Source organism: Arabidopsis thaliana, chromosome 5, assembly GCF_000001735.4.
Source record: "Arabidopsis thaliana chromosome 5, partial sequence".
Taxonomy (NCBI): Eukaryota; Viridiplantae; Streptophyta; class Magnoliopsida; order Brassicales; family Brassicaceae; genus Arabidopsis; species Arabidopsis thaliana.
Genome location: NC_003076.8, coordinates 8,271,597 through 8,297,198, shown reverse-complemented (window position 1 = coordinate 8,297,198; position 25,602 = coordinate 8,271,597). Strand labels below are relative to the sequence as shown.

Here is a 25,602-nt window from a genome sequence, read left to right as displayed (position 1 = left end):
CCTAATTTCTCAAAATCGGTTAGATAAAACCAAAATAAACCAGTCTGCAAATCGGGAAACCGTAACAGTGGCGCCAAATTAAAATTCCCCGGGAAAATCCGGTGAATCCAGAGCGCGAACTCTTCTACTCAACCTCGGCTAGATCTCACATTTATAATCTCTCACTCTCTCTCTTTCTCTGGTAAATCAATAAGTGTAAGAATGGTGGCTGTGAGGCGAAGGAGAACACAAGCGTCAAACCCTAGATCCGAACCACCGCAACACATGTCGGATCATGATTCCGATTCCGATTGGGATACAGTCTGCGAAGAATGCAGTTCCGGTAAACAACCAGCAAAGCTGCTTCTTTGCGACAAATGCGATAAAGGGTTTCATCTTTTCTGTCTCAGACCGATCCTCGTTTCAGTTCCCAAAGGCTCTTGGTTCTGCCCTTCTTGTTCCAAACATCAGATCCCTAAATGTAAGCTTTTTCACTATACCCACATGACTCTAATTTCAAAGCTTCCTTCTTTTGATTAGGATATGTTTATTGTTGAGCTTTAGATTTTAGGATTCTTCTGGGTTTCTTGATCTCTGTCTTTGATTTGATTTTGCGAATTTGATTCAGATTTAACACTACTAGATCAGGTTTTGGATTACACTGTTGCTGAATTACTAATGAAAAGTTTTGTAAATCTGCAGCTTTCCCTCTTATTCAGACTAAAATTATAGATTTCTTCCGGATTAAGCGGTCTCCAGATTCATCTCAAATCTCAAGTTCTTCAGGTATGTAATTTTGCAGATTAGAAATCTAAATCCCTAGAAATATTAATCTGAATAGTGAAATGTTTGCAGATAGTATTGGGAAGAAACGGAAAAAGACTAGCTTGGTGATGTCAAAGAAGAAGAGAAGGCTTCTTCCATACAATCCTAGCAATGATCCTCAAAGGAGGCTAGAGCAAATGGCGTCTCTGGCCACTGCGTTGAGAGCTTCCAACACCAAGTTCAGCAATGAGCTTACTTATGTATCTGGAAAGGCTCCAAGATCTGCAAACCAAGCTGCTTTTGAGAAAGGAGGCATGCAGGTATCTATCTTAAGTTGATATGTATTGCTCTTGTTCTTCAGTCACATCTATATGATTGGTTTGGTGATTCTTAGGTTTCTTGAAAGCATTCATTGTTGGGTTAAGTATCAACAGAAAAGTTGATTTTGTATTTAATTTCATACAGGTTCTATCTAAAGAAGGCGTAGAGACCTTAGCCTTGTGCAAGAAAATGATGGACCTCGGTGAATGCCCGCCACTTATGGTCGTCTTCGATCCTTATGAAGGGTACTTAACATTCTTATTAGCTTCTCTTTTGACCTTTATAACCAAGAAGAGAGTAGGAAAATGCATTTATCAATGTATAATTATATTGAAGTCTAATTTTTTCTATCTGAACAGGTTCACAGTAGAGGCGGACAGGTTTATAAAAGACTGGACAATTATCACAGAGTATGTTGGAGATGTTGATTATCTGAGCAATAGAGAAGATGACTATGATGGAGACAGTATGATGACTCTACTTCATGCCTCTGATCCTTCGCAATGTCTCGTAATTTGCCCTGACAGACGCAGTAACATCGCCCGGTTCATCAGTGGCATCAACAATCACTCACCGTGAGTTTCTCTTCTCTTCTATTTGGTTCCTTAAAGTCGACTCTCTGGTCACAACACCTGAGCTCCATGTTTTGGTCCTGCTTCTGAATTAGTTGGAACCATTCTAGTATTGCTTGTCCTCATTGTGTATTTGTTGACATTTTGTGAATTGCAGAGAAGGGAGGAAGAAGCAGAACCTGAAGTGTGTGAGGTTCAACATCAACGGAGAAGCTAGGGTTCTTCTCGTAGCTAATAGAGACATATCGAAAGGGGAAAGATTGTATTATGATTACAACGGATATGAACATGAGTATCCAACTGAACATTTTGTATAACCCTGTGAATTTCGTAAGAAAGGTCAACCTATTAAAAAGGTTGCTTGTTCATCAAGAAACAACCTAAAAGTGTTTTTTGTCCTTCCTAATGCTTTAACTGGGCTTTTAGACCATGAACCAAAGCCTTACTTCAAGTTGGATCAAAATGTGAAGCCTTGTCGGAATAATTGATGTTCTATTTGTAAAAAATACACTAGAAATGGGAATTGAATTGAAGAAAATAAAGATTGTTGGTAAGGAAAAGAGAGAGTAGGAATAATGAATGAAATAGAATGGTCCAAAGAGCCTAAAGACTAAAGGAGTCTGACAGTACCTTCAAGCGACTATGAGAGTTTGCATCAAAAAAACCATTCCTTTGTGATTCCTTCAGATCACTGTGGGACATAAACTTCCTTTTGGATCCCACACTTACCATTTTTCATCTTTTTTTGCATTCTCCAACAAATTTATTCAATTTTAATGCATCGTACATACCTAAGAGACAATTTGATAAATATCTCGACATTGATTTATTGAACATTTTATCTTTCATCTTTTAGCTCTCCATCAGGATATTATAAATTTGGCTACGGGAGCGGACATATCATATTAAAATTGATTACTAAGTATCAATTTGACGTAGGAAGCATAGATAAACCTTGGATCTCTTAACATACGCCTCAAAACAAGTTAATATAGGACCAAACTTTGGTCAGTAGCATTATGATCTTAAACTGTCAGGATGGACCTTAGATACTATAGAATCTCAATAAAATTATTTCAAAAATGACTTTCTTATTTAGTTCATTTAGTGATTAAATATATAGATGGATTCGGGTAATCTCACGGGTTTTAAACTCATTTTAACATATATAAACATAGTACTAGCCCCCAACGATATATAGTCGAAACACATATCTATCCACCAAACTCTTTTTGATAGGTCGATCAATATCAATGATTTGTCTACACTCTACACCAAACAACTGATAGTACATATAGTCGTAAATCATATAACCATTTCGAATCTAACTTACAAGGTTGGTGTCTTTCATATGTTATTTGTTTTGGTGAGATTCAATTAAGTTCCACAGAAATTGGTAATGATTAGTAGGGGGTACTGTTGATTATACGTAAAAGAAAGGGTGTAATTTCTAATTACTTAAGAGTTTGGTGCCTTTAGCAGTAACAATAGAAGATGTGAGAAAGATGGAAAAAGAAAAACCATACAAAGGACACCATCACAAAATTTACAAATCCTAATTTTATACAAAATAAAACATACTCAATACTAATTCTTTTTGCTTAACATCAAACGGATTACTTTGTTTCTTTTGGAAAAGTTTAGTTTCTTCTCAATGCAATTAAAATTATTTATGTTTATAATTTTATGGAGCCCATAGAAAAGGAGAAAGAAAAAGGGTAAATAGTTGAAGGCTTATTATCATTAATCAAGTAAGTAAATAATAATATCTAAAAGGCTTGTTCCTGAATTTTACTGGATAAATCGTTATCACGTGATTTACGCCACTCTTTCTCTAATCTACGTGATGTCATGAGTAACTAAATACTATCATTTCATTGTGTTTTTTCTTGTTTACTAATTGTGATTTAGTTTCTTTGGCTAATTTCAATTTCTTTTCGGTTAGTAGAGCATTTGTCTTTCAATCTTTTCTGACTTTTGGCCTTTTCTTTTCACAGAAATTTATTTACATTGAAATACGTATACTTTACATTATGGAACCTATATTTTGTTTTAAAATAAGTATCATTTTATATTTTTAATGCAATTTTGATGTAAAAAAAGTTACAGTTTTTATCTCCACTAATTTAATGCATTAATTAATTATTAAAATTATGTTGATGGAAGAAAAATAGAAAATTTATCTATTTTAAAAATGTGTGCCAAAATCTTAAACAACACTTATTTATAAATGGATAGAGTTTTTTTTTTTACGTCAAAACAATTATATTAATCAATTAGGGTCATTACAAAAATATCGATCAAGCCAAATAGGTAAAAAACCAGAACCAGAATAAAAAGAAGAATAGGTACAACCATATTTCGCTAAGACATGAGCTAATTTGTTTCCCTTTCTCCTAATAAAACCAAACTGAATGCTTGCAAATTTATTTGACCAAAAACGAATGTCCTCCAGGTGATTTGCTAAGGAACTGTGAGACGAAGTCCCATTAATTAAGTTAATTAGCGTCTGACAATCGCCTTCTATAAGTACTTGTGTGTATCCTCGAATCCAGGTTTGTTGTAAAGCCGCCAAAAGAGCTTTGGTTTCTGCCTCAAGCGGATTATTCGTGTGAGCCAACTTTATTGAACCCCATGAGATTGGTGTCCCGTAATGATTTCTGATGATCCAACCTCCTGTAGCTTCCAACTTCTGTAAATCGAAACCAACATCAAAATTACACTTTACATATGTGACTGGTGGATTTCTCCATAAATGGATAGAGTATTAGATACTACTGGCCACTAAATTATATTTGATTTTTAGTAATAATAAGAATTTTGTTTTGTTGTATTTTCTTTTTAATTAGAATATTAATTGCAATAATTTTCTTTCTATATCTAAAATTTGGTCACTAATTATCCTTCATCTTTATAATTTTTCCTACATCTTCTTTTTGTTTGCATCGAACAAATCGAATATTTTGTTCTTTATGATTACTATACAATTGTATACCACAGAAGCGAAGCCAAACGGCCAACTTTAATTTTGGTTTCAAATCGTAAAGTAAATTAAAGCAAAGTATAAATAGAATTTTGTCGTTAAGGACTTAGGTTATCAGACTAACCAACTATTACCGACATCATTATTTTCTCTTGTTCCCTTAACAAAAAGCCAAATATCATTATCACATTGAAAACAATATATATCCGTGCAAATTTGATTATTAAATAATCAATGTCGGGCTGTCTTTTAATTAGGGTTATAATAGCTAATCAGTGTCTCCCCTCTTTGTCCCTACGTTAGGGTTTCTAATTGGGATCATAATCATTTCTTTCTCTTTAGAAAAGAAAAAGTTATGCTACATACGACATCACTTTTCTAAAATGACTTAGTGATCCAAAGTATTGGACAAAAACTTTTAACCTGATGAGCATAAACACATAAAAAAAAAAAAAAATCAATGTCCTAATATTGGACAAACGACTAAATCGAGTAATCCACATTATTGTTTTTGTCAATAATCCTTCTTAAAAGTTTAAATCTCCTAATACATTTTTCTTGTTTAGTAATGTATTTGTCTCTTTATGTTACTTAGTTAGAGACTTATATATTTTTCAAAATCATTTTGTTGGCATTTTGAAGAGTGGTATACATATAATAGTTTGATTTCGTACCAATAATTTAACGAATTAGTCATTTAACTAAGTAACTAATTACGAATAACACGACAAACATATGAAACAACAAGTTTAACTCCATCAAGTCACGTTACTCCAAATAGTTGGGATTGAGTTAAGGACTGAATCTTTGTCGAGTCAATTGTTGAAAAAATAGAGAGAACCAGTTATGTGAAAATATCCAAAGTTCAAGTTTCTCAGGCTCATACCACAAAGGGTGAATTATCATCAATATGCTTTTATTTCAGTGAGACATGTAAAATGGTTAACATATTACTCAATAACTTTATCCTTTTTACTGTTTTTATGAAATTTCATTTTGCTTTTAACTTACTCTCCTTTTGATTCTTTGTGTGTAATTGTCGTTGATTAAGGTTAAATGATGACAATAATGTTGGCACGGGTGAGATCAGGTCCCATTTGGTTACCGACGTTTACTATTTCTCTACTTTTAATTTAATCTTTAAACCCGTTTGATCAAAGAGACTTATTTGAATTGATCTTTGAAACAAATCGCCAACGTTGGTTTAGTAATCATATTTCAAAAAGCATTATAATTGTGTTTGAAATGTAGACATAATAGTTTAATGGATTTCTGCCAAATTGATAGGAAGTTTACTTAGAATAATTTAATAAAATTTGACACAATTGACAGTGGTTTTGACTTTTAAGACTAGAAACAAAAATCTGAGTTAGCCAGATGATTTTCATAGGGAACCACTTTTCATAAAGTATCGGAACATTACTATGATGGGGTCTCTACTATGATTCCATAAATTTAATTTTAATTTGCTTTTTTCCCCCACTAATTAGAGCATAAATGTAACAGCTGACTTTCTGTTATTTTAAAACATTTAATTATACATAACGGTAGGTACCATAGTTAACAAACTTCAGAATTGTTTTTTACTAACCTTTCTATATACTTTTACTATAGATGACTAAAAAATAAGTGATTCTATTATTCTGTCAATATATACAAACTTTTTTTTTTAATATTAGAAATTTAAGTATAAAATGTATATTTAAATTTAAATCTGTATATTATTGAGTTAGTAACAAGAAACTGGACAAAAATAATATTATTTAAATCACATTTGTTTAGGAAGTCTGTCAATTGGGTCTTAACCCAATTGGTTTATGTGATAGTTAGAAATGCAAACTAAGAACAGACAATGTGGTGGTCCTTTAAGAAGAAGTCCACTATAAAGTATATCGGTATGTTTCTATCGAGATTTACCGAATCAATCGACAAAATTTATATATAAAAAATGATATTGTTGCTAACGATCCACTCTCATTTTGTGGCCTAGGAGTCTATTTTTGTTATCGTAATTACCCGAAAAAAATACTAAAGAAACTTCTTAGAAAATAGAAATGAAATTCTGGAGGAGTTGTGTCGGGCTCCAATATATGGAGACAAAAACTAATTTTACTAATATAGTAATATGGACAAAATTTGTGAGCTCATCTTGCATCAAATTAATAATTATATTGGTTATGTTTCGCTCCAAATTCTCATATTTGTCTCTTACCTAATCTGTAAAACACACACACGTAACGCGTAAATAATTAATATCTAAAAATAATCAGTTCAAGTAGTGATATTCAAAGACTTTAGACCAGTAATTATAGTAAGAAAATTTGATTGGTCTTTAAGCTTTCTTTATAAAAATAGCTTATAAAATATACAATTTGCAGACTTATATATATATATATATATATATATTATATAACCATTTAATTTTAAAATCAATAAATTTTAAAACAAATCATCCCACAGTATATTGTGGATTAAAATTTAGTATACAATAAATTGTCTACATAGTAACAAAGCTTATATGTATCTAATTCTAGTAAGCACTTTTGATTAGATTCTTCTTTTGATTAGTTGTTTTTTGTTTTTTGTTTTGTATAAGCTTGGAAAAAACGCATTATAGATAAATCGTATATGCAAGCTTGAAGTACCTAACCCACCATGATTTCATTTTCCTATGAACTTTTCTTATTTGATTTTGGTTTTCAATTATTTAACCATATATGCTATATGCTTGACCGTTCTCAAATTCTCACTAACGTTAACCAATATATTTTTTCTAAACCTAAAAGATGGCTAAATAAAACTTTGGCATCATAAAAATGTCAACTATGAGCATATCTCTCTATTTGAGAGTTTGCTTAATCCAATCTTAAGCTTATAGCTCATGTAAGATGTTACTATCATTTGACAAGTTTGTGCAACATTTGATGAGTATTTTTTTTTTTTGTTTTTTAATATACTTCACATAAATGAATACATTCAGTTGATAATCAGAAAAAGGTTACTAGAATCATTTTAAAGATTACTCTTCTAACTGCCGCACATTTACTTTTGTAATTTGGAAACAACACTAATCATCTGTCTACTACCGCTAGATAAGCAAGTATTTTCTTGTTTCCCCAAATGGTTTGTATCCTTAGACATAAATGGTCTTTTTGAGAGTTTACTAACATGTGGGCAGTTTTTTGGGATTTCTTGAAAAGTGATTGCAAAATGAAATCATCCATGTGACATGTGAGCAATGAAGATGAGAAAGAGAGTTGGTTAGAGATTAATTATTTATCAATTCTCTTTGTGGAGCTTGCTAACGTATTGAATAAAGCCTAATACTGTATACAAACCAAACTGTAGAAATGGACTTTGTAATTGTGGTTAGTCAAAGTTCTCTTTTACTATACTTCTTTGAAATTTATGCAGTGTCTCTTTATCTCTATACATAGATATATTGATTATAACGAAAAATTTAAATTCTATAAATCAAACAATCATTTTTCTATTTATTATGATGCGTAAGTTGATTTGGTCACCAAAATCATGTTTTGAGTTATTTTATAGCATATTAGAATGACAGATCTTAGGTAAGAGCATGTATTACAAATTTAAATTAATTTGACCTATCTAACACCTCTGAAAGTCAATTTTATAAGCAAAATATTCTATTGTTCTTTATCGAATGTTAAGCAAACATTCTACAAAACTCTTACAAAATCAGTTTGATAGTAGAGCGAGTAATCATCTAATAATCAATAATAAAAACTCAAAAAAATACTATGACACATCTTAAAATTTATTTTACTAATAGCAATTCAAGCTGTTTAAATAATTATATTGGTTTAACGAATTTAAACAAATTTAATAGTATAACATTCTAGTGTTAATCTAAGGAAGTACTTGCATAACCATAATTCTTTTCTCTTTAAATTAATATTCAGAAGATGTGAATTATGGTGTTTTTTATTAGGATACAAATAAACAAACTCATTATAGTATTTGATAATTCAACAGTCTCTCTCTCGTGTGCTAGATTTGTTGTTTCTTGTTTGACTAGATTAGTAATACAATACCTTTAAATATAGTATTCTTATAATACATTCCACATTTCCGTCTATATATTATATGCTTTTATTGGGAAAAATAATAAAACAAAAAAGTAGAGTTGAAATAAAATATAATTAAAATGACGGTAGAGATGATAAAAATTAGAAAAAAGGAAGATAATATAATTAATGTGTCCGCACAAAAAATTAAATGTCCTTCCCAAATCAGATTCGGACAATCTTCTTCTAAACTATAATTATTATTTCTCTTCCTTCTTCTTCTTCCTCTGTGCCACAGATTCTCTCTTTTTCCTTCATCAAATCTACGCTTCTTTCTTTGTCTGACAAAAAAATATATATCAAAATCAACTCTTTTTTTTTTTCTCTTGTTTATTCCAGAATCTGTATACATAACCAGAAAAATAAAATAAAATAAGAGACAAGAGTGAAAAGAACAAGTTCTTCTAGATGTTGTTGTTGTTGTTGTCTCATGGGTTCTTCGTTTTCTGAGCTCTTCGACATCATAAATCTCCACATGTAAGAAAAATTAATACTTATGAAAGAAAAATAACCTTTTTATTCATCACGAAATCTGCATGTGTTTTTTTTTTTTTTTTTTTTGATTGATGGAGCTTTGGTTTCTGGTTTTAATGGCTTCGATTTTGCAAAACGAAAAAAAAAACTCAATTTTTTCGATTCAGATTTTGATCGGGATCTATGTTTGTTCGATTGATTATAATTTCTAGGTTTATTTTTGTAAATTCCATTTTTCAATGTTCTTATCTTCTTCCTCTGATTATTTTACTAATTTTCTCGGGAAAATTAATTTTGAAAATTTTCTCGGTTTGGTTTTTTTCTCCAGGCAGCTTTGAGAATTGAGGACGAAAGGAGAAATGGAATCACTAATTGAAGAAGAAGAAGAGTCTCGATTTTTCGATGCTCACGAAGAAATCGCATCTTGTTCAAGTCCTTGTAAAATCGAATCTCCATCGTCGATTTCTGGAGAATTTCGTTACGATGTTTGGATCAAAAGCCCTGGTAACACTGAGGAGCGTCGTGAGAAGTTTTTGAAGTGGATGGGTTTAAGTAGTACTGTAAACGAATCGAAATCAGGTAATGTGTATCGGTTATCGAGCTCGGTTAACGAATCAGCGGTTTTGATGAGTTTGAAATCTGATGACGATGAGTTTAGCTCTTCTCGTTGTGATTCTTTTAGTCCAAGTGAGAGTGTAGATAGAGTTGTGAATGAGAGTTTGTGTAAAGAGGAAGGAGAAGTAGATAGTGGTATGGTTTTGAGGAATTTGGGTTTTGTTGATGATGGTGATATTAGCTCTAGTCTTTGTTCTTTATCATCATCTCCTGTATCGGATAAGATTGTGAAGGAACATGGTGAACCTAAGTTGTTACCAGACCCGATGGTTGCTGAGGAGGAACGGGAAGTAAGTGGGATTATGAAGAGGGTTAAGGAGAAATGGTTGAGTCGGTTGTACAAAGTGCGGAACAAGCGAAGTGCGGGAGGAGATGATAATGGCGGTGAAGTTGCGGTTTGCGGGAGTAGGATTGAGAGAGTGAAGGTGAAAGAGTATAAAAAAGAGGCTAAGGAGCTTTCTGCTCTTTTTAAAGGTCAAGAGATACAAGCTCATGAAGGAGCGATTCTCGCTATGAAGTTTAGTCCTGATGGGAGGTATCTTGCGAGTGCTGGTGAAGATGGGGTTTTGCGGGTTTGGAGTGTTGTTGAAGACGAAAGATGTGAAGAACATGATGTTCCTAAGATTGATCCTTCTTGTATATACTTTGAAGTGAGTAAACTCTCTGAGTTGAGACCGGTGGCTGTAGAAAAGGATGGGATTACTGGTTCGTTGATGAGTCCAAGGAAGACAACAGAGTCTGCTTGTGTTATTATTCCCCCAAAGATTTTTCGGGTTCTTGATAAACCGCTTCACGAGTTTCTCGGTCACAGTGGTGATATCCTTGATATCTCTTGGTCCAAGAACAATGTGAGTCGTCTTTCTTGACCTTCCCTTCATTTTTACACTGATGCTTTGAACCGAACTCTAGGTCTTAAAATTGATTTTATAACCATAAGGAGCTGCTTTTAGAACTACCTAGACACCTTTTTTATGCATGTTTCGTTATGTTTTGAGATCTGTAACACACAAGAACGTAGATTCAGCCCCTGTATGTGTAATCTTGAACAGAAAACTAGACCGAGTTGCTCATTCTGTGATATTGGTGGCAGCGTCTGTTGTCAGCTTCAGTAGACAATAGTGTTCGGCTTTGGCAGATCGGCTGTGAGGACTGTCTTGGAATCTTCTCTCACAATAACTACGGTAATGTTCTTCTCCGTCTATACAATGTCATTGTTTTCCTTTCCTCCCTTTTTGTTAGTCGATCATTCAATCTGAACGCCATTTTATTGTTTTTTTTTTCCATTTTTGCAGTTACATCCGTTCAGTTTAACCCGGTTGATGATGATCACTTCATCAGTGGTTCCATAGATGGAAAAGTTCGTATCTGGTCAGCTTCACAGTGCCAAGTTGTAGATTGGGCCGATGCTAGAGGCATTGTAACCGCAGTTTGTTATCAACCTGATGGGCAGGTGTGACTTGGAACCAAAAATCCTTTTCCTTTATCGACTTGACTCGACTCAGATTTTTTCCTAAAAGAATACATTTTCCATTGCAGGCAGTGATTATCGGAACTTTGACAAGCGATTGTCGCTTCTACAATGTATCAGGTAAAGCTCATAAATAACACACACAGACGCATGGGCTTGTCTTAGAAACTCCAGAGTTTGAGTTAATTAGTCTAAGAAACCTGATTTCTTACATAGTTATCTCTCTTTCTGGTTCAGGCCACTGCCTTCAACTTGATGGTCATATATGTCTGCACAACAAAAAGAAGTCGTCGAATAAACGAATAATCGGCTTTCAGGTGCATATTTCTTCTTAAATTTGTCTCCCAAGATTGAACATTTTATAATGATGCTTAGCTAGTTTCTTCTGCAGTTTGATTCTACTGACCCAAGCAGAGTCATGGTGGCATCAGCAGATTCACAAGTGAGGATCATTAGTGGTCGCAACGTTGTCCACAAATACAAAGGTAATGCTTCTAAAGACATACTACTACATACACTATTCGAACAAAAATTTGCAAATTCTGAAATGTGTTAATCTTCTAGGATCTCGAAATGCTGGAAACCAGATATCGGCATCTTTTACAGCAGACGGGAAGCATATAGTCTCTGCGTGTGACGATTCATCGGTCTACGTCTGGAACTGCGTTGGACACGACCCTGAACAGTCGTCTCCTGGTTTTTTCTCTCACACCAAACGACTTAAAATCCGATCATTCGAAAAATTCTCTGCGGATGTTTCAGTAGCTATCCCGTGGTGCGGATTTACGCCTGTACTCTCCGGCGGATCCGAGCTATCGCCATCGCTCTTCTCATTAGGGCGCGAGTACGTTCTCGATTCTCCCAAGGGATCTGCCACTTGGCCGGAAGAGAAGCTAGCGAGCTCGTTTTCTCCGGTGAAAGCGATCCGTAGATCGCATTACAAATTCCTCCGGTCTTCGTGCCGGAGAACGTCGGAGTCATCTCATCTCTGGGGATTGGTTATAGTCACCGGTGGTTGGGATGGACGGATCAAATTGTTTCACAACTATGGTTTGCCTGTTCCCGTTTGAAATCCAACGAGGCTACGAAACGCTCCTTCTCAAACGTCGACGTATAAACTCTTCTGTTTCGAAAAGTGGTGAAGTTAGAAGCCATAGTTTTTGGAGTTTATACGGGCCTAAGTTTGGGCCTAACACGGTGGCCCGGTGGGTCGTAGCTGAGTGTCACCAATATCGGAGCTAGCCTGAGCTGAAGGTTCGGAATTGCTTCATGGGTAGGGAAAACGAAAAGAAGAAGGGGTGACTCAGATTTTTGCCTTTTTTAATCGTAAAAATTATTAGTATTATACTTGTCAGTTTTTTTTTTTTCCTTCTTTTTGTAAGTAATAATATATAGGGAAATGTAACTGAGGCCTGTGTTTTTTCGTGTATATACCATGGTTTTCTCTCCAATACTATATTTTTGGTACATAATACTGGTGTTACAAAACCTTAAATCATTGTGTAAATAGTCATAGTATGTGGCGTTATCAATTATTTTTTAATATAATATTTTTTAGAACAGAGTATTTAGGTTATGCTTATGCACACGACTCGTTCTTTAAGATATCTCTCTATTATGATTTTTGTTTCCAGTGTGAGCAAGAAACTTGCATAGTTCTTTTCTTCCATTCAAAGATATTCCTATCGAGATATAAGAAGGAAACCAAGTATTATTGGCTTATAGACTCGTAGTGTAGATATCACCGCGGATTATATTACACTTTAACTAATAATTAAAAACCATTAGAAATTAAAAAATTAGAACCGAAAAGAAATCTGTAAATCTCTTGACCAACAAAAGTTTTTTGTAAATTTATCTTTGCTACTGATGTGACTCTGGTGATCTCCCAAAGACAAAGCAAAGCATATTTTGGAATACCATTTACCAGCATTCTCCATTTTGATGTTTTGATTCTTACTACACTTAACAATGAATTATGTGCTACCATTTTTCTCTCTTTCTATGTTTACTATAGTCGGAGTTCTCTTAATCCTTTCAACAGGTATTTTTCGTTTACCATTTTTAATCTTGTTACTTCACTTTTTTTTTACTTTTTCATAATCATTCTGAAATAGTGAAAATCCACTATCTTGTAGTATATATACGTTAACATTTGAATTTGGTCATTATCAGGAAGTGAAGCGAGTATTGGTGTAAACTACGGCACACTAGCTAACAACCTCCCTCCACCGCAACAAGTAGCGGAGTTCCTCCTCCATTCCACCGTCATTAACCGCATCCGCCTCTTCGACACCGATCCTCAAATCCTCCAAGCCTTCGCTAACACCGGTATCGCCGTTACCGTAACCGTCCCCAACGACCAAATCCCACACTTAACCAACCTCTCCTCCGCCAAACAATGGATCTCCGATCACATCCAACCTCACTTCCCATCCACAAACATCATCCGTATCCTCGTCGGAAACGAAGTCATCTCCACCGCCGATCACCTCCTCATCAGAACCTTAATCCCGGCTATGCAATCTCTCCACACCGCCTTAGTCTCCGCCTCTCTCCACCGTCGAATTCAAATCTCAACGCCACATTCTTTAGGAACCCTCACTAATTCAACCCCACCTTCTTCCGCTAAGTTCCGGCGAGGCTACGACGCCCAAGTCCTCAAGCCTCTCCTTAGCTTCCTCCGTTCTACTTCTTCGCCGTTCGTCGTGAATCCTTATCCCTTCTTCGGTTATTCAATCGAAACTCTCGATTTCGCTCTCTTTAGACCTAATCCAGGCTTATTTGATCAACACACGAAGCTTCTCTACACAAACATGCTCGATGCTCAGCTTGATTCGGTTTATTCCGCCATGGATAAATTAGGGTTTTCAGATGTTGAGATTGTGATTGGTGAAATTGGATGGCCATCGGAGGGAGATATAGATCAGATCGGAGTTGATGTTGATACAGCGGCTGAGTTTAACAAGAATCTGATTGCGCGTGTAGATTCCGGTACCGGAACTCCATTGATGCCAAATCGGACTTTTGAAACTTACATTTTCGCGCTCTTCAATGAAAATCTCAAATCGGGACCAACGTCGGAGCGTAATTTCGGCATCTTCCGATCAGATCTGACACCGATTTACGACATCGGAATCCTCCGGCCAACGGTAATCAATCACCGCCGCAATTCACAACATTATTTAGTTTCATATATGTTAACGAATTTGTTTTTGTGAACTGACAGTTTAGATCATCGGATCCGGTTTACAATCCTCGATCACCGGTTAGAGGATCGTCGTCGAAGCGGTGGTGCGTGACAAAGGCCGGTGCAGAGACGGTGGCTTTACAAAGGAACATTGATTACGTATGTGGGTTGGGTTTGGATTGTAGGCCCATTAATGAAGGTGGGCTTTGTTACTTGCCGAATACAGTGAAAGCCCATTCGAAGTACGCAATGAACTTGTATTACCAAACTATGGAGAAACACGAGTTCGATTGCGATTTCGACAACACTGGAGAGATAACTACGATTGATCCCAGTATGAATCATTAATTAAATTATAATTTAGGGAAATTAACTAATTTCGTTGTATTGACTTTTTTTTTTCTTACATAATGTTTTGCAGGTTATGGAAATTGTGAATATCAGGCTAATTAGTAAGTTTTACACTGTAATTTGCAATAATATTCAGGGTTGTTTGGTCAAATCAACAATATGAAGTATTGGAATAATCAATCCTAGCAAACTACACATCATTTCGAGCTGCTTTTTTTTTTTTTTTTTTGTTGTTGTTGTTGTAAATATTGAAGTGGAATGTCCTTTACATACATATTAAATAGTATTGTCCTTTTTATATGCATATGATTTTGGATTATGCTAGTAGTATTGGTCGCGTCTATAAAAGTATGAGTGAAACTTTAAAATTTGTATATGGTTTATACAAAACAAACACAAACCTCCCTCTTCATTTGGGTAACAACGTCGTCTCATGCATGTAGTTTTAGCTTTATGATGGTTGTTTTGTTTAATGAACCGGACCAAAAATATGCTTCTCAAATTTGGTCTAAATAGTTACAAGATATTCCCTCAGTTTTGTTTTATTTTTCTTTTAGAGTTAAAATTTTGTTTTCATATTACTTATGGATAGTGTATTTATAATGCAGATTTATAATAAATTTTTTAGTTTGTCATATTTTTAGCTTATTAATTATATATATTTAACTAGATTTTAACCCGCGGTATATCGCGGGGCTATATCTTTTTCAAAAAATAAAAAAATAATTTGTTTAGTAGATTAAATATATATAATTTATTTTTATATTTTCTAAATGTACAACTCTTATATATATATATATATATATATATATATTATTTAGTATATAATTACTATGTTTAATTTTTACTGTTTAAAAATATAAAAAGAATAACAAACAGTTTATTAAGTTAAAATTTAGATTATAACTAAATAATTCATTTTTTAATTATATTTGTTTTAATAATATAATGATATTTTGATTTATAAATATATATATATATAATTTCACCCGTGGTATACTGTCTCGTATTATTATCGATCCAAAGTCGTCATATCATCTAATCTCGTTCAGTGAAATTAAACATATCTAATAGATTTCACACGTGCTATACTGTCTCGTATTACCTATCGACCAAAACTCGTCATACCATCTCGTATTTTTGTTTTAATAATACTTTACTTTAAAAGATATATAATTCAAATCAATTTAAAAGTTTTATTTCAAATGGTTATTTAATTGTTTTAAAGTTCATATATTATAAATATTCTAAACCCATCTTATAATCTAATCTCAACCGTTAAAATTAAATATTATTTTTTTATTTTTTGTTCGAATAATAGTTTTATTAAAAGATTTATAATCACATCAATTTAAAAGTTTTATTTCAAATGATTATTTAATTTTTATAGATTTCATATATTATAAATATTATAAAACATTTTTCCTAAATATTTTAAATGTTTAATTAAATATAATATTTATCTTTTAATCAAGTATATATTAATTATGTCCTAAGATTTCTCATTTTTTAAGTAATTGAAATTGATGGAAATATAATAGATAAGGAAATGCTACAAATTAGGAATATTAATTAATTGATAATAATTGATAGCAATGGCATCTTTTGTAAATAAGTTTAAACTTGAGGATTTATTTGCTAAAATGGCTGCAAAAATGTATATATAGATAACAGTGTATTAATTAGGGGTAAAACAATAAAAAAATTTTTTTTCTTAATTTGTGTGAAATGAACTAAAAGGATAAGTAATATAAAACAGAGGGAAACGCGTTTTAAATTCCTTTTAATTTGGTCTCAATAGTTACAAAATATGTTTACTTGGCGTGAAAAGATTGCACCAAACCGTTTTATATCACTTATATAACAACATTCATCAGGTAGTTATGTTTGCCTTTTTTGAGTTTTAATTAAAATCGGATGAAAAAAGAAAAGTTACAAGATAACGTTTTAAAATGTTAGTCTCAATAGTTACAAGATTTAACATTAATTCTTTTTAATTTGGTCTCAGTACTTAATATTAATGGCTAGATGCCAAATGTCATTTGAACGGAATTTAATCAAAAGTTAAATAATAAAGACGAAGAAACAAATCTCATATTGTCTAAAATAAAATTTCTTAAAAATTTTTTTAAACAGAATCTATAACTTTTTATTATTATTTTAATCTTTCTAGATTTAGCTATTGAATACCCCTTCCTAAATTAAAACATATGGATTCTCTCAAGAGAGGAAACAATAATGGTATAACTTAATTATGGAGAATTCACATATTCGTTTTTGCTTTGACTATATTGATTGTCCATATTTTAGTTGATTACGGATTCATCTAGTCAATGTGATGCGTTATCTTCATAATTACGATTGACTACTATATATCTCTGTCTTCGTATATATGTGTATCTCAACTTATACTATAAAAATCAATTCACATATCACCAAAACAAAACAAAAATGAGAGAATCTGACTTAAGGATGAAGCTAGTGATACTAGTATCTTTCTTGCTCGTTCTCCCAATGTTTTCTTCAGGTATATAGATCTGATCAACTAACATATGCAAACTTATAGTAGCTTTAACATTTTATATAGGTCAATATAGAACTCCGAATTGAATAAATATGCTTCATATTTTTGTTAGGGATCGTTGAGACTTTGCATCATGACAACATCAACCGCAAGGTATTAACAATCACGGTTCTAAAAGCGTTATATATTTGATTACAAATATGCATCAAAACTAAAAACAAAAAGATATAAAACTTGTTGATTTAAAAAGGTTAAAGAGATGGTCATGAATGGAAGAAGAATCGATCTGGAGATGGACTACGCTGGGCCGCATCTAAGACCTCCCAAGCCATCCGACCCTACAATTCCAGGAACACAAGTACGTGCCCTATAGCAAAAATGAAGTATTACGAAAAGTGTCTTCCTTTTTTAATAGTGTATGAGTTTGGTTTTGAAAGGTTGATGAGGTTGTGACAAAGGAACCAACTGTCTATAACAAAGAAGACTATGGGGACTGGTCTCCAAGACCAATCCCAAAACGACCAATGCCATATGTACCTCCTCCTCCTCCTCCACCGACACGACGACCTCCTTTCACCACAAATCACTAGACCGTTACTTTTACTAAACTCTTGTCATTAGACTTTCGTCTTCATCTAGTAAATCTAAATAAATAAAATGAAATTTGGCCAAGAAAACAACAAAGCTGTGAATGCATTGATTTGGTTTTGGTAATACAAGAACAAAAGCTGTAAAGTACATTGACACTTTTTGTTATAATATATCAAGTGTAGTACTCCAACAAATAGCCAGGACCGGGTTTGTAAGGATCAGCTTCTACATAAGCCTCAGGGCGATCAAAGCCGAGATCGTTCACACGGTTGCTTAGAACATGAAAGATGGCTTTTTTGGAACCTCCATATTCGTCTCTGTTCTTGTCCACGTACTCTGTTGCTTCAGCTGCTACGCTATTGACAAATTCAAACCGATTGTCTTCCCTCAAAAGAAGCTGCTCTATGTCCATTGTCATTACCTTCCCAACTTCTCTTATCTTCCTTACTTGTTCTTCCACAAATGGAACTCTTTGCATTTTGTAACGCAACATATCGTCCTTCTTCGTCTACAGACAAAACAGGAGAACGACATAGAGAGATTAAAAGCGGGACAAATATAAACAAAGATTTTGCATTGTTCTGGCTTTGGTAATTATTGAAATCTCAAAACCTCATGAACCTGATAGGATCAAACAACAGAAACTGATAGTTTGTAGAATATAGTACAAGTAAAAAGATCACACTAATATTTTATGTAATGTGTAACTCCCACCTAAAAATCCCAGTATCTCAGATAAGACAATCTCCAATTTCTTGCATGTGCCATAGAGATAAGACCATGGTTACTTGAATATATATAAGTAAACACTAACTAGAGGTAAAAAGCCATGTTTCTTTAAGTTCATCAACAGTATAAGAACTAAAGCTAGCGTCTGAAATGAGCATAGTTCAACAAAGACACTTTTGAAACAGGTGTGTAAGCTAATTTGGAATCAAGAAGGGTAAACTAGAAATCGCAAAAACTCAGAGAAGACAATCTCCATCTCTCCTTCTATGCATCATATCAATTACTATGACTAAGTAAAGACTAACTAGAGTTAATAGTCATGCCTCATCAGTGAGTTAAAGCTAATCTGTGATCCTACTAAAAATTGCAACTTTTTAGAAATGTCGTCTCCAAGCAAAGAAAAACCCTTATTTTGATTCCTGATTCGACTTATGTCATAAACATGAAACTGGAAAATCACCAAAATATCAAGTTTAGTACTTACCAATGTTCTCCTCCGCCAAACACGGCGTCCATTATCATCTCTCTGAATCCCACAAGAAACCTGAAAAAATCAACCAGATTCACTCAAAACTCTCCCCCAAAAACCCACAAATTCGTATATATATCAACCATTCAAAACCTGAGACTGAAATGTGCATCGCAAATTCCCACTTCTCGTATCAATAATCTGAATATACAATAATTGAAAATGAGAAATCACATTGACATCAAAGGATGATTATGAGAGAAGCAAAGGAGGGATTTTTACAGGTAAAATCGAAGATGGAGAAGAACAGGTGAAGGAAGCCATTGATACACAGTGAATAGATAGAACCGGATCCTATTTTATATGTAAGCTTCTCCGGTTCGGTTTAATGGTTTATCTTTGGTTGTGTTCGTATTTGGACAAATCATTCCTAACCGAACCGGGCATTTTTTTTTCTCGTCATTTTATCTATACAATAATAATTCAACTTGCACAAAAAAAAAATCTAAAACAAATCAAAACTAACAACAAATCTAAAATCATATAATTTTACTTGGTACACAAAAATAATATTTTTCAGAAATCAATCAATCTAATAATAGTTAGTGGGAACCCTCTATTGTGACTTTGTGAGCTATGTATATACATAAGACATTACAAGATGGAACCTCAACATAGTTGATAAGCAAAGAAATTAACTCTATCGATCACCGGATGAGAAAATGGCTTCTAGGAATCATCTCTTAATATGTTGTGTTCTCTTAGCTATGATCATGATCGGGCATGCTCAAACCAACCGGAAACTTCTTGACGATAATGTACCATCATCTTATTTTCCATCGATGGAGTCTCGTCAGGTTTTTCTTCCTTCTTCTCATCGTTCACTTGTTGCTGAGCATTACGACAGATCACCACCTCCACCACCACCCAAAAGATCAGAAGTTGAACCCCAAACTGATGGTGTCTAGACCATTGAGTGATGGTGAGAATCGGCCCTGATGAAAAGACTCGTGAGTTGGTACCATGTTTTGAAAGAGCATACATATGTTTTGATGTTTGGTTTTATGATCCGGTTTATAAGAGCTACCTAATTTTTGAAGGCTTGGTTTGATTTAGTTTTCTTTGCTTTCTAAAGTAAAATCTCCGGAAAAGTTGTCTCTGTTTTTTTCTTCTTTATTTTTATCTGTATACGTGTACTTCATTCTTGGTGACAATAAATTTGACTTGTTTCAAATTAATTAATGTAATATTTGTAAATGGTAAGTTAATACAACAGAAAAGTCGATGATACTATCTTTTTGAATAGGTAGATTTACCGAACGAATACCACATTACCACGGCTTAAAAAAAAAAAAAGAAAAAAGGGAGGATTAGTCTCAAACATTCTTAATCAATTTCAAAAACTGGATAAATAAAAGCAAAAGTTTCAAAAACATAATTATTCTTGCAACAGTAATTGATGCAAAATATATATTAAACTGTCAAATAATATTTCGAGAACGAAATTGTATATATAAACTTGCTGTTAATTTGGTTAAAATCGGCAGTAAAATAATTCACAGCAAGTTTTACTACGCTTGTAAACAAAACTGCATTCACACTCTGACAGTCATAAGGTATACACAAAATCATAGAATCATGGACATATTTTGTAACACATATATTGACAATTTGACATTACGTAAATGCAATTAAAACTGGAATGTAATTTCCGGTTTACCAGTCAACATACAAAACCAGCTTTCGGTTTAATATTCGTCCAAATAAGTGTAGAGCGTATCGTCCTTCTTTGTTTTGCGTCGGCTAAGTAGCGCCTTTAGCAGCCGTTTGCTCTTGCTCGGTTGTTGTTGATGCTCTGGTTCTTTCTGAGCTTCTTTCTCGAACGCAACCCGAACCGAAGCCGATCTTCTTGGTTCTGACGGATACTGAGCCAGAAAATATCAAGAATCAACCGTTAGAGATAGAGCCTAGAAGTGAGTGTTTTTGAAATGTAACCGAAGCTTACCCGTTTAGGAGTTGGAGTTACCGCTCTACTCTTGCTCGGGGTTGTTGGCCGGCTGATTGATGACGGTCGGATAGCAACCGAACCAGATCTTAGCAGCGGAAACCGATGTGGTGATACTGCTCGCTTATCTATTTTACCATGCACACTGTTTAAAGGTTCTGTTTACATATTAAGCCAAAAACGGCAATTTCAAGGTGAAGCTGTCTTTTACCTTGTTCTTTCTTTGGTGCGGTGGCGATAGAGGAGAACGAAAAGGTTGCTGAACGTTGAGGTTTCCGTTGAGAGGGAGACTGAAGTATCGGTTTTCTGCAAAAAGCGATAAAAGTTTAGTACTTCTCGGTCATTTGACAAGGGAACTCACTATGAGTACTGGACTATACCTAACAGGTGGTGGAGGCGTTTCACGAATTGTAGCGCGAACAGCTTTAAGAATTCACAACAAGAAACATATCAAATCAAGAATCAAGGCAATTTCTAAGTAAATGAAATGGCAATTTATACCATTTCTGAATTGGTTCCAGTCATCTTCTCCATCAAAACTACCTTCAACATTCTTAAGCTTTGCGAGGTTGCCACCTCTTTTGATTTCACCAGCTGATAGAGAATTTCGTTTTTGTTAGCTGAGTCCCAAAACCGACAAATAAGAGAACGAAAGTTTGTAGAAACATATAGGGAACTTTGGAGAGTCGAAACTTACAAGGCAAGAAGTACCGCTTGTGGAACTTTGGAGTGTCGATCACAAGTGATTGCTGGGAACGACCTTCATGATCCATGTACTCTTGGCACATCCGTAGCCTCTATACACATATAAGAAAGTTCAGTAATACAAACAAGAATCATTCTCAAAAATGCCAACTGAATAAAACTAAAGCAGAAATATCTGTCCATTTGAAGAATAATGGATACCTGTTCAATGCAAGATACTCGCAGTTCGGTTCCTGCTACTTCATCGACTTTTTCATCTACAAAGTCATTTACTTTATATGTAACAGACCCCAAATGGTCAACTGTATTCACCAGAGCCTTTATTGCATAATCTTTCAGTGTCTCCACGACTCTACATACACAAGTAAAAACTTACAAAACTCCAAGAAAAGAGAACAATCACAATTAGGGAGAGGAATAAACTCACTCACATCTGTTTTTGTTCATCGTTTGTGTAGGATAGTTCGAAATACTCAGCTGCTGAATACAACTGTGTTCTCAGATTCTTCAGATCCTGTATAACAAAGATGTTTACTAAACTATTTGCAGAACATGTAAACAGAAGATTTAAGGCTTTAGCAATGATCACAAAATCCATTAAGATTATTCAACTTGATACTTTAGAATCTACCTTGAGACTATCAGAGAAGAGCATGCTCTGTTGCATAGAGATCTCATCGTAATTAGACGCTTCTCGGGGCATAGGCATTGTAGCTGCTGCACTCATTTTTAATTCAAAGATTAACAGTGGAATCTCAAATGCTGCTTTCTGTTTTCACTGTGGAAATGAAATGATCAAACAAGAATGAAGAAAACAAATAGTCAAATCTTCAGCGATGGTATTTGTAAGAATACTCGAAAATTTCAAGCTGCTAGCAAAATGAAACTAAAGCAACTAATATTGGTCTAGAGTGTTTTAAATCCATTTTAAGGAATTTAAACCAAAGAGTATATGATTCTGTGGATGTTTAAGGTAAACAACAACACGCCAACTAAATCTTAATAAAGAATAACAAACAGACAAGAAGTAGAATCCACAGCTCTAAAGAAACCAGACAATTTGATCTGAAACAAAAACACATTTTTGTCTGAATCTTCAACAATACTATTTTTAAGACAACAAAGAATTAACAAAATCTACAAATAAAAGATTAAAGAATTAGCATTTTCCAACCAACCGAGATCAAGAATTGCAAATTTTGTTCCATAGCATATAAACAGAGACAAAGGGCCATTTCAAGTAAATAATCTAAAAAGGGACTAGTCATCCAAAATCAAACCCTATAAACATTCAACCTAAAACCCTTAATCAAGAACATTGAAAGGTTCCAACTTCTTCTACTATATAAACAGAGCTCTTAAAACCCAATTCAAATGTTTACCAATTATGACCTCAAAACGGTTTTAAAGAGAACCAAGTCGTGTAAAGTCTCAACCTTTGTGAACTGAATTTTGCAGACAAGACGAATGAGAACAAAAAAACAGATAATGAGAATACACAGAAGAATACAAGAAACTAACCTGAGACTCTTCTTCTCACTCCACAAAGCCTCTAGCTTTTTGGTTTCCTCCTGGTGTTTTGCTCGAAAAACAGATTGACAAAAATGGGTGATTTAAACACCAAAAAAGACTTGATTTTTTGCAAGGTTTAAACACGTAGGAGACGAAAGAGGAAAGGGAGAGAGACAAGAGAGTAATTAGAGGGAAGAAAGTGAAGAAAAAGGGAAGCGTTTGGTATTCACAGACCTCTATTTCCCACTCACTTACCCACTTTTGCCCATCATTTCCGGAGCAACGAACGCTCGCTCTTTTTTTTTTGTTCATTATTTCTTTCTTTTTCTCAAATTAAACTATTTTAGATTTTTTAAATATATATATTCAAACATGTCAACTCTAAACATAATTGAGTGCTGACATAAAAAAAGACCAAGAAAAAACAGAAAAAAAAAAAAAAAAATCCTCATTTGATTTTTTTTTTTTTTTTGGTCATCTTGTATGAATTGTTAGTTAACATGGAGTTGAATTTTTTTTCAAAACCAAATCATCTTTTATTCAAAAAAAATCATCTAACAAAATTTGATAAATTATATACTTAATTTTGTCTATGAGAAGAAAAAAGGGCAGTATCCTTTTTTTTTGTTTTGGACAAAATAAATAGGGCAGTATCCAATATGTCAGAAAAAAAGATGTCAAAATTTTCAAATGGTTGTTGATGTAATCAATCACCGAAAAGAATAGATAGATACAAACACCATTAACATTTTTTGACATGTAAGATGATTCACTTATTAATTAATGTATGAATACTGTTTTTTCATCCAATAATTATTAGGCGTTTGGTGTTGTTTTCATTTCAAATTAATTTTTTTATCGAAGAATAATTATTTGGCTTTTGGTATTGATTATTACTTTTATCTTCTAAGAAAAATAAATTATAATGTCGTTAATTCAATTGGTAAAAACTCTAGGAGAAGTTTAAAGGTCGTCGGTTCGAGTGATGTTTGAGACGAAACTAATATTACATAATATAATTTCGGGTTTTTGGGGATTACGTTTTCGGCCTAGAACCTCCTGAATTTCAATAATAAAAAAAAACAGCGTAAACAAAACGAAACAATCATTGTCAATTTGTCATGTACACATTTTCAGTGTAAACTGGTTGGTAAACCTTAGGAAAGCGAATGTGAACTACAAATATAGTATTCATACATATTCTTATAGTAGAGAATTTAGGATCGTGCGTGGCTCTAACGATAACGTTTTCATTTCAACTAAACATTATTATAAAAATAAACAAAAAGAGAATAATTATTTATTCTTTTTATCGATGACAGATTAGTTTGTATGATTCATATGAATATGGTAAGCACGTCTAATGGACTTAATTATATTTCACGTTTCATTCATTTGTGTGTTACTGCTCTCCTACTCATTCACATCTATCATTAATCTTGATCAAATTATTTGTTTTTAAGGAATTAAGCCCACCAATTCTGGTATGAAATGAAATCATCATTATTAACTTATTAATTCACCATTTCTGATTGGTACTTTTCTCATAATGGCTATCAAATCCAATATATAAAAGATGAAAGGAATTTTTAAACTTTATTATTTTGGTATTTATTTATTTATTTATCAAGAGAAATAAAATTAATTAACTAAGAGATAATGATGTGTTATCCTTGTAAAACTGTATTATCTTAGTATTTATTTTTCTATGAAGAGAATAAAATTAATTAATCAAGAGATATTGATGCGTCATCGCTAAAGAGACTTCCTTCATTATTTTTATATAGGGTTCCGTACTTACTATTAAATTTCTTATATTTTATTTTCTCTTTATGTTCTTGGTAACCTTTTATATATATATATATCTCTTTTTTTTTTTAAGACATGTTTTGGTTTTACTGATTTCAAACATATGTAAGAAGTTAAATTATAATATTAATATGTGTCGCATTGTCGTTAAACTACATAAACATATCAAAACTATGTATATTAAGAATCCATTATAAGTAAATATTATTTATAACCCAGCCAGTAGGTTGGAAACTTGCAGTCACATTGTTTTAATCATCTCTACTGTAATTCTGAACTTTTTAAGTTTTTTTAAAATGGTTAGTTATTTTAGGATGTGATCTGCTAAACAAATATATATATAATTTCACAAATTCAGAAACTTGTATTGCTTCTAGACTGAATTCATTAAAACTTTAATTTAATTGTAATTATTTGTAGGAGGAATTTACATTCAAGTTTCGATC

At 33.2% G+C, this 25,602-nt stretch overlaps 7 protein-coding genes across 15 annotated transcripts; 5 read left to right on the top strand and 2 right to left on the bottom strand.

Moving 5' to 3' along the window:
- The first annotated feature begins 39 nt into the window (after window positions 1–39).
- On the top strand, window positions 40–2,089 carry ATXR6 (TRITHORAX-RELATED PROTEIN 6). Its single transcript, NM_122341.3, has 6 exons — window positions 40–460; window positions 682–765; window positions 835–1,064; window positions 1,210–1,310; window positions 1,425–1,640; window positions 1,795–2,089. Exons 1-6 carry the CDS (start codon window positions 202–204, stop codon window positions 1,952–1,954), a joined length of 1,050 nt encoding a protein of 349 aa, NP_197821.1. The 5' UTR covers window positions 40–201; the 3' UTR covers window positions 1,955–2,089.
- A 6,758-nt stretch (window positions 2,090–8,847) lies between these two features.
- On the top strand, window positions 8,848–12,833 carry AT5G24320 (Transducin/WD40 repeat-like superfamily protein). 2 transcript variants are annotated; one of them, NM_180737.3, is made up of 8 exons: window positions 8,848–9,191; window positions 9,517–10,651; window positions 10,894–10,984; window positions 11,096–11,253; window positions 11,340–11,391; window positions 11,509–11,588; window positions 11,663–11,756; window positions 11,836–12,833. In NM_180737.3, exons 2-8 carry the CDS (start codon window positions 9,548–9,550, stop codon window positions 12,339–12,341), a joined length of 2,085 nt encoding a protein of 694 aa, NP_851068.1. In that variant the 5' UTR covers window positions 8,848–9,191; window positions 9,517–9,547; the 3' UTR covers window positions 12,342–12,833. The 2 variants fall into 2 exon arrangements, with proteins under 2 accessions (NP_851068.1, NP_197820.2); NM_122340.4 differs by having other exon boundaries at window positions 8,959–9,191; window positions 11,651–11,756; window positions 11,836–12,763.
- A 239-nt stretch (window positions 12,834–13,072) lies between these two features.
- On the top strand, window positions 13,073–15,223 carry AT5G24318 (O-Glycosyl hydrolases family 17 protein). 4 transcript variants are annotated; one of them, NM_001036859.4, is made up of 4 exons: window positions 13,073–13,315; window positions 13,447–14,423; window positions 14,501–14,795; window positions 14,883–15,223. In NM_001036859.4, exons 1-4 carry the CDS (start codon window positions 13,243–13,245, stop codon window positions 14,912–14,914), a joined length of 1,377 nt encoding a protein of 458 aa, NP_001031936.1. In that variant the 5' UTR covers window positions 13,073–13,242; the 3' UTR covers window positions 14,915–15,223. The 4 variants fall into 4 exon arrangements, with proteins under 4 accessions (NP_001031936.1, NP_001331362.1, NP_001331363.1 ...); NM_001343874.1 differs by having other exon boundaries at window positions 13,078–13,315; window positions 13,447–14,795; window positions 14,883–15,168; NM_001343873.1 differs by having other exon boundaries at window positions 13,078–14,423; window positions 14,883–15,168.
- Window positions 15,224–17,229: 2,006 nt separating this feature from the next.
- On the top strand, window positions 17,230–18,023 carry AT5G24316 (proline-rich family protein). The gene is made up of 4 exons (NM_122339.4): window positions 17,230–17,339; window positions 17,449–17,489; window positions 17,587–17,694; window positions 17,774–18,023. Exons 1-4 carry the CDS (start codon window positions 17,264–17,266, stop codon window positions 17,924–17,926), a joined length of 378 nt encoding a protein of 125 aa, NP_568443.1. The 5' UTR covers window positions 17,230–17,263; the 3' UTR covers window positions 17,927–18,023.
- On the bottom strand, window positions 17,799–19,499 carry PTAC7 (plastid transcriptionally active7). Of its 2 annotated transcripts, none has more exons than NM_147910.4 (4): window positions 19,408–19,460; window positions 19,279–19,326; window positions 19,141–19,200; window positions 17,799–18,435 (listed from the first exon to the last, which is right to left on the bottom strand). In NM_147910.4, the coding sequence occupies exons 1-4, from the start codon at window positions 19,447–19,449 to the stop codon at window positions 18,100–18,102; spliced, it is 486 nt and encodes a 161-aa protein (NP_680215.1). In that variant the 5' UTR covers window positions 19,450–19,460; the 3' UTR covers window positions 17,799–18,099. The 2 variants fall into 2 exon arrangements, with proteins under 2 accessions (NP_680215.1, NP_001190379.1); NM_001203450.1 differs by having other exon boundaries at window positions 18,005–18,435; window positions 19,117–19,200; window positions 19,408–19,499.
- A 293-nt stretch (window positions 19,500–19,792) lies between these two features.
- AT5G24313 (uncharacterized protein) lies at window positions 19,793–20,414 on the top strand. The gene has a single exon (NM_122338.3). The coding sequence runs from the start codon at window positions 19,848–19,850 to the stop codon at window positions 20,091–20,093; it is 246 nt and encodes an 81-aa protein (NP_568442.1). The 5' UTR covers window positions 19,793–19,847; the 3' UTR covers window positions 20,094–20,414.
- Window positions 20,415–20,609: 195 nt separating this feature from the next.
- On the bottom strand, window positions 20,610–23,680 carry ABIL3 (ABL interactor-like protein 3). Of its 4 annotated transcripts, none has more exons than NM_122337.5 (10): window positions 23,357–23,655; window positions 22,467–22,613; window positions 22,267–22,349; window positions 22,037–22,187; window positions 21,828–21,927; window positions 21,632–21,724; window positions 21,511–21,553; window positions 21,342–21,436; window positions 21,131–21,258; window positions 20,610–21,050 (listed from the first exon to the last, which is right to left on the bottom strand). In NM_122337.5, the coding sequence occupies exons 2-10, from the start codon at window positions 22,560–22,562 to the stop codon at window positions 20,874–20,876; spliced, it is 966 nt and encodes a 321-aa protein (NP_197819.2). In that variant the 5' UTR covers window positions 22,563–22,613; window positions 23,357–23,655; the 3' UTR covers window positions 20,610–20,873. The 4 variants fall into 4 exon arrangements, with proteins under 4 accessions (NP_197819.2, NP_001330710.1, NP_001330711.1 ...); NM_001343872.1 differs by having other exon boundaries at window positions 20,665–21,050; window positions 22,467–22,552; window positions 23,357–23,640; NM_001343871.1 differs by having other exon boundaries at window positions 20,673–21,050; window positions 21,674–21,724; window positions 23,357–23,640.
- Between the last annotated feature and the right edge of the window lie 1,922 nt (window positions 23,681–25,602).

What these genes read in the sequence shown, in the direction of transcription:
- ATXR6 (NM_122341.3), top strand. Translation starts at nt 202, where the DNA reads ATGGTGGCTGTGAGGCGAAGGAGAACACAAGCGTCAAACCCTAGATCC. An exon ending in CAAACATCAGATCCCTAAAT is followed by an intron (nt 461 to 681) that starts GTAAGCTTTTTC and finishes GTAAATCTGCAG; the next exon opens with CTTTCCCTCTTATTCAGACT. An exon ending in GTCTTCGATCCTTATGAAGG is followed by an intron (nt 1,311 to 1,424) that starts GTACTTAACATT and finishes CTATCTGAACAG; the next exon opens with GTTCACAGTAGAGGCGGACA.
- AT5G24320 (NM_122340.4), top strand. Translation starts at nt 9,548, where the DNA reads ATGGAATCACTAATTGAAGAAGAAGAAGAGTCTCGATTTTTCGATGCT. An exon ending in CTTCTCTCACAATAACTACG is followed by an intron (nt 10,985 to 11,095) that starts GTAATGTTCTTC and finishes CCATTTTTGCAG; the next exon opens with TTACATCCGTTCAGTTTAAC. An exon ending in GTTATCAACCTGATGGGCAG is followed by an intron (nt 11,254 to 11,339) that starts GTGTGACTTGGA and finishes TTTCCATTGCAG; the next exon opens with GCAGTGATTATCGGAACTTT.
- AT5G24318 (NM_001036859.4), top strand. Translation starts at nt 13,243, where the DNA reads ATGAATTATGTGCTACCATTTTTCTCTCTTTCTATGTTTACTATAGTC. An exon ending in TCTCTTAATCCTTTCAACAG is followed by an intron (nt 13,316 to 13,446) that starts GTATTTTTCGTT and finishes GGTCATTATCAG; the next exon opens with GAAGTGAAGCGAGTATTGGT. An exon ending in GATAACTACGATTGATCCCA is followed by an intron (nt 14,796 to 14,882) that starts GTATGAATCATT and finishes AATGTTTTGCAG; the next exon opens with GTTATGGAAATTGTGAATAT.
- AT5G24316 (NM_122339.4), top strand. Translation starts at nt 17,264, where the DNA reads ATGAGAGAATCTGACTTAAGGATGAAGCTAGTGATACTAGTATCTTTC. An exon ending in ATGACAACATCAACCGCAAG is followed by an intron (nt 17,490 to 17,586) that starts GTATTAACAATC and finishes TGATTTAAAAAG; the next exon opens with GTTAAAGAGATGGTCATGAA. An exon ending in CTACAATTCCAGGAACACAA is followed by an intron (nt 17,695 to 17,773) that starts GTACGTGCCCTA and finishes TGGTTTTGAAAG; the next exon opens with GTTGATGAGGTTGTGACAAA.
- PTAC7 (NM_001203450.1), bottom strand. Translation starts at nt 19,449, where the DNA reads ATGGCTTCCTTCACCTGTTCTTCTCCATCTTCGATTTTACCT. An exon ending in GATGCACATTTCAGTCTCAG is followed by an intron (nt 19,201 to 19,278) that starts GTTTTGAATGGT and finishes TGATTTTTTCAG; the next exon opens with GTTTCTTGTGGGATTCAGAG. An exon ending in GTACTAAACTTGATATTTTG is followed by an intron (nt 18,436 to 19,116) that starts GTGATTTTCCAG and finishes TTTTGTCTGTAG; the next exon opens with ACGAAGAAGGACGATATGTT.
- AT5G24313 (NM_122338.3), top strand. Translation starts at nt 19,848, where the DNA reads ATGGCTTCTAGGAATCATCTCTTAATATGTTGTGTTCTCTTAGCTATG.
- ABIL3 (NM_122337.5), bottom strand. Translation starts at nt 22,562, where the DNA reads ATGAGTGCAGCAGCTACAATGCCTATGCCCCGAGAAGCGTCTAATTAC. An exon ending in GAGTATCTTGCATTGAACAG is followed by an intron (nt 21,928 to 22,036) that starts GTATCCATTATT and finishes ATATGTGTATAG; the next exon opens with AGGCTACGGATGTGCCAAGA. An exon ending in TAACTCCAACTCCTAAACGG is followed by an intron (nt 21,051 to 21,130) that starts GTAAGCTTCGGT and finishes TTTCTGGCTCAG; the next exon opens with TATCCGTCAGAACCAAGAAG.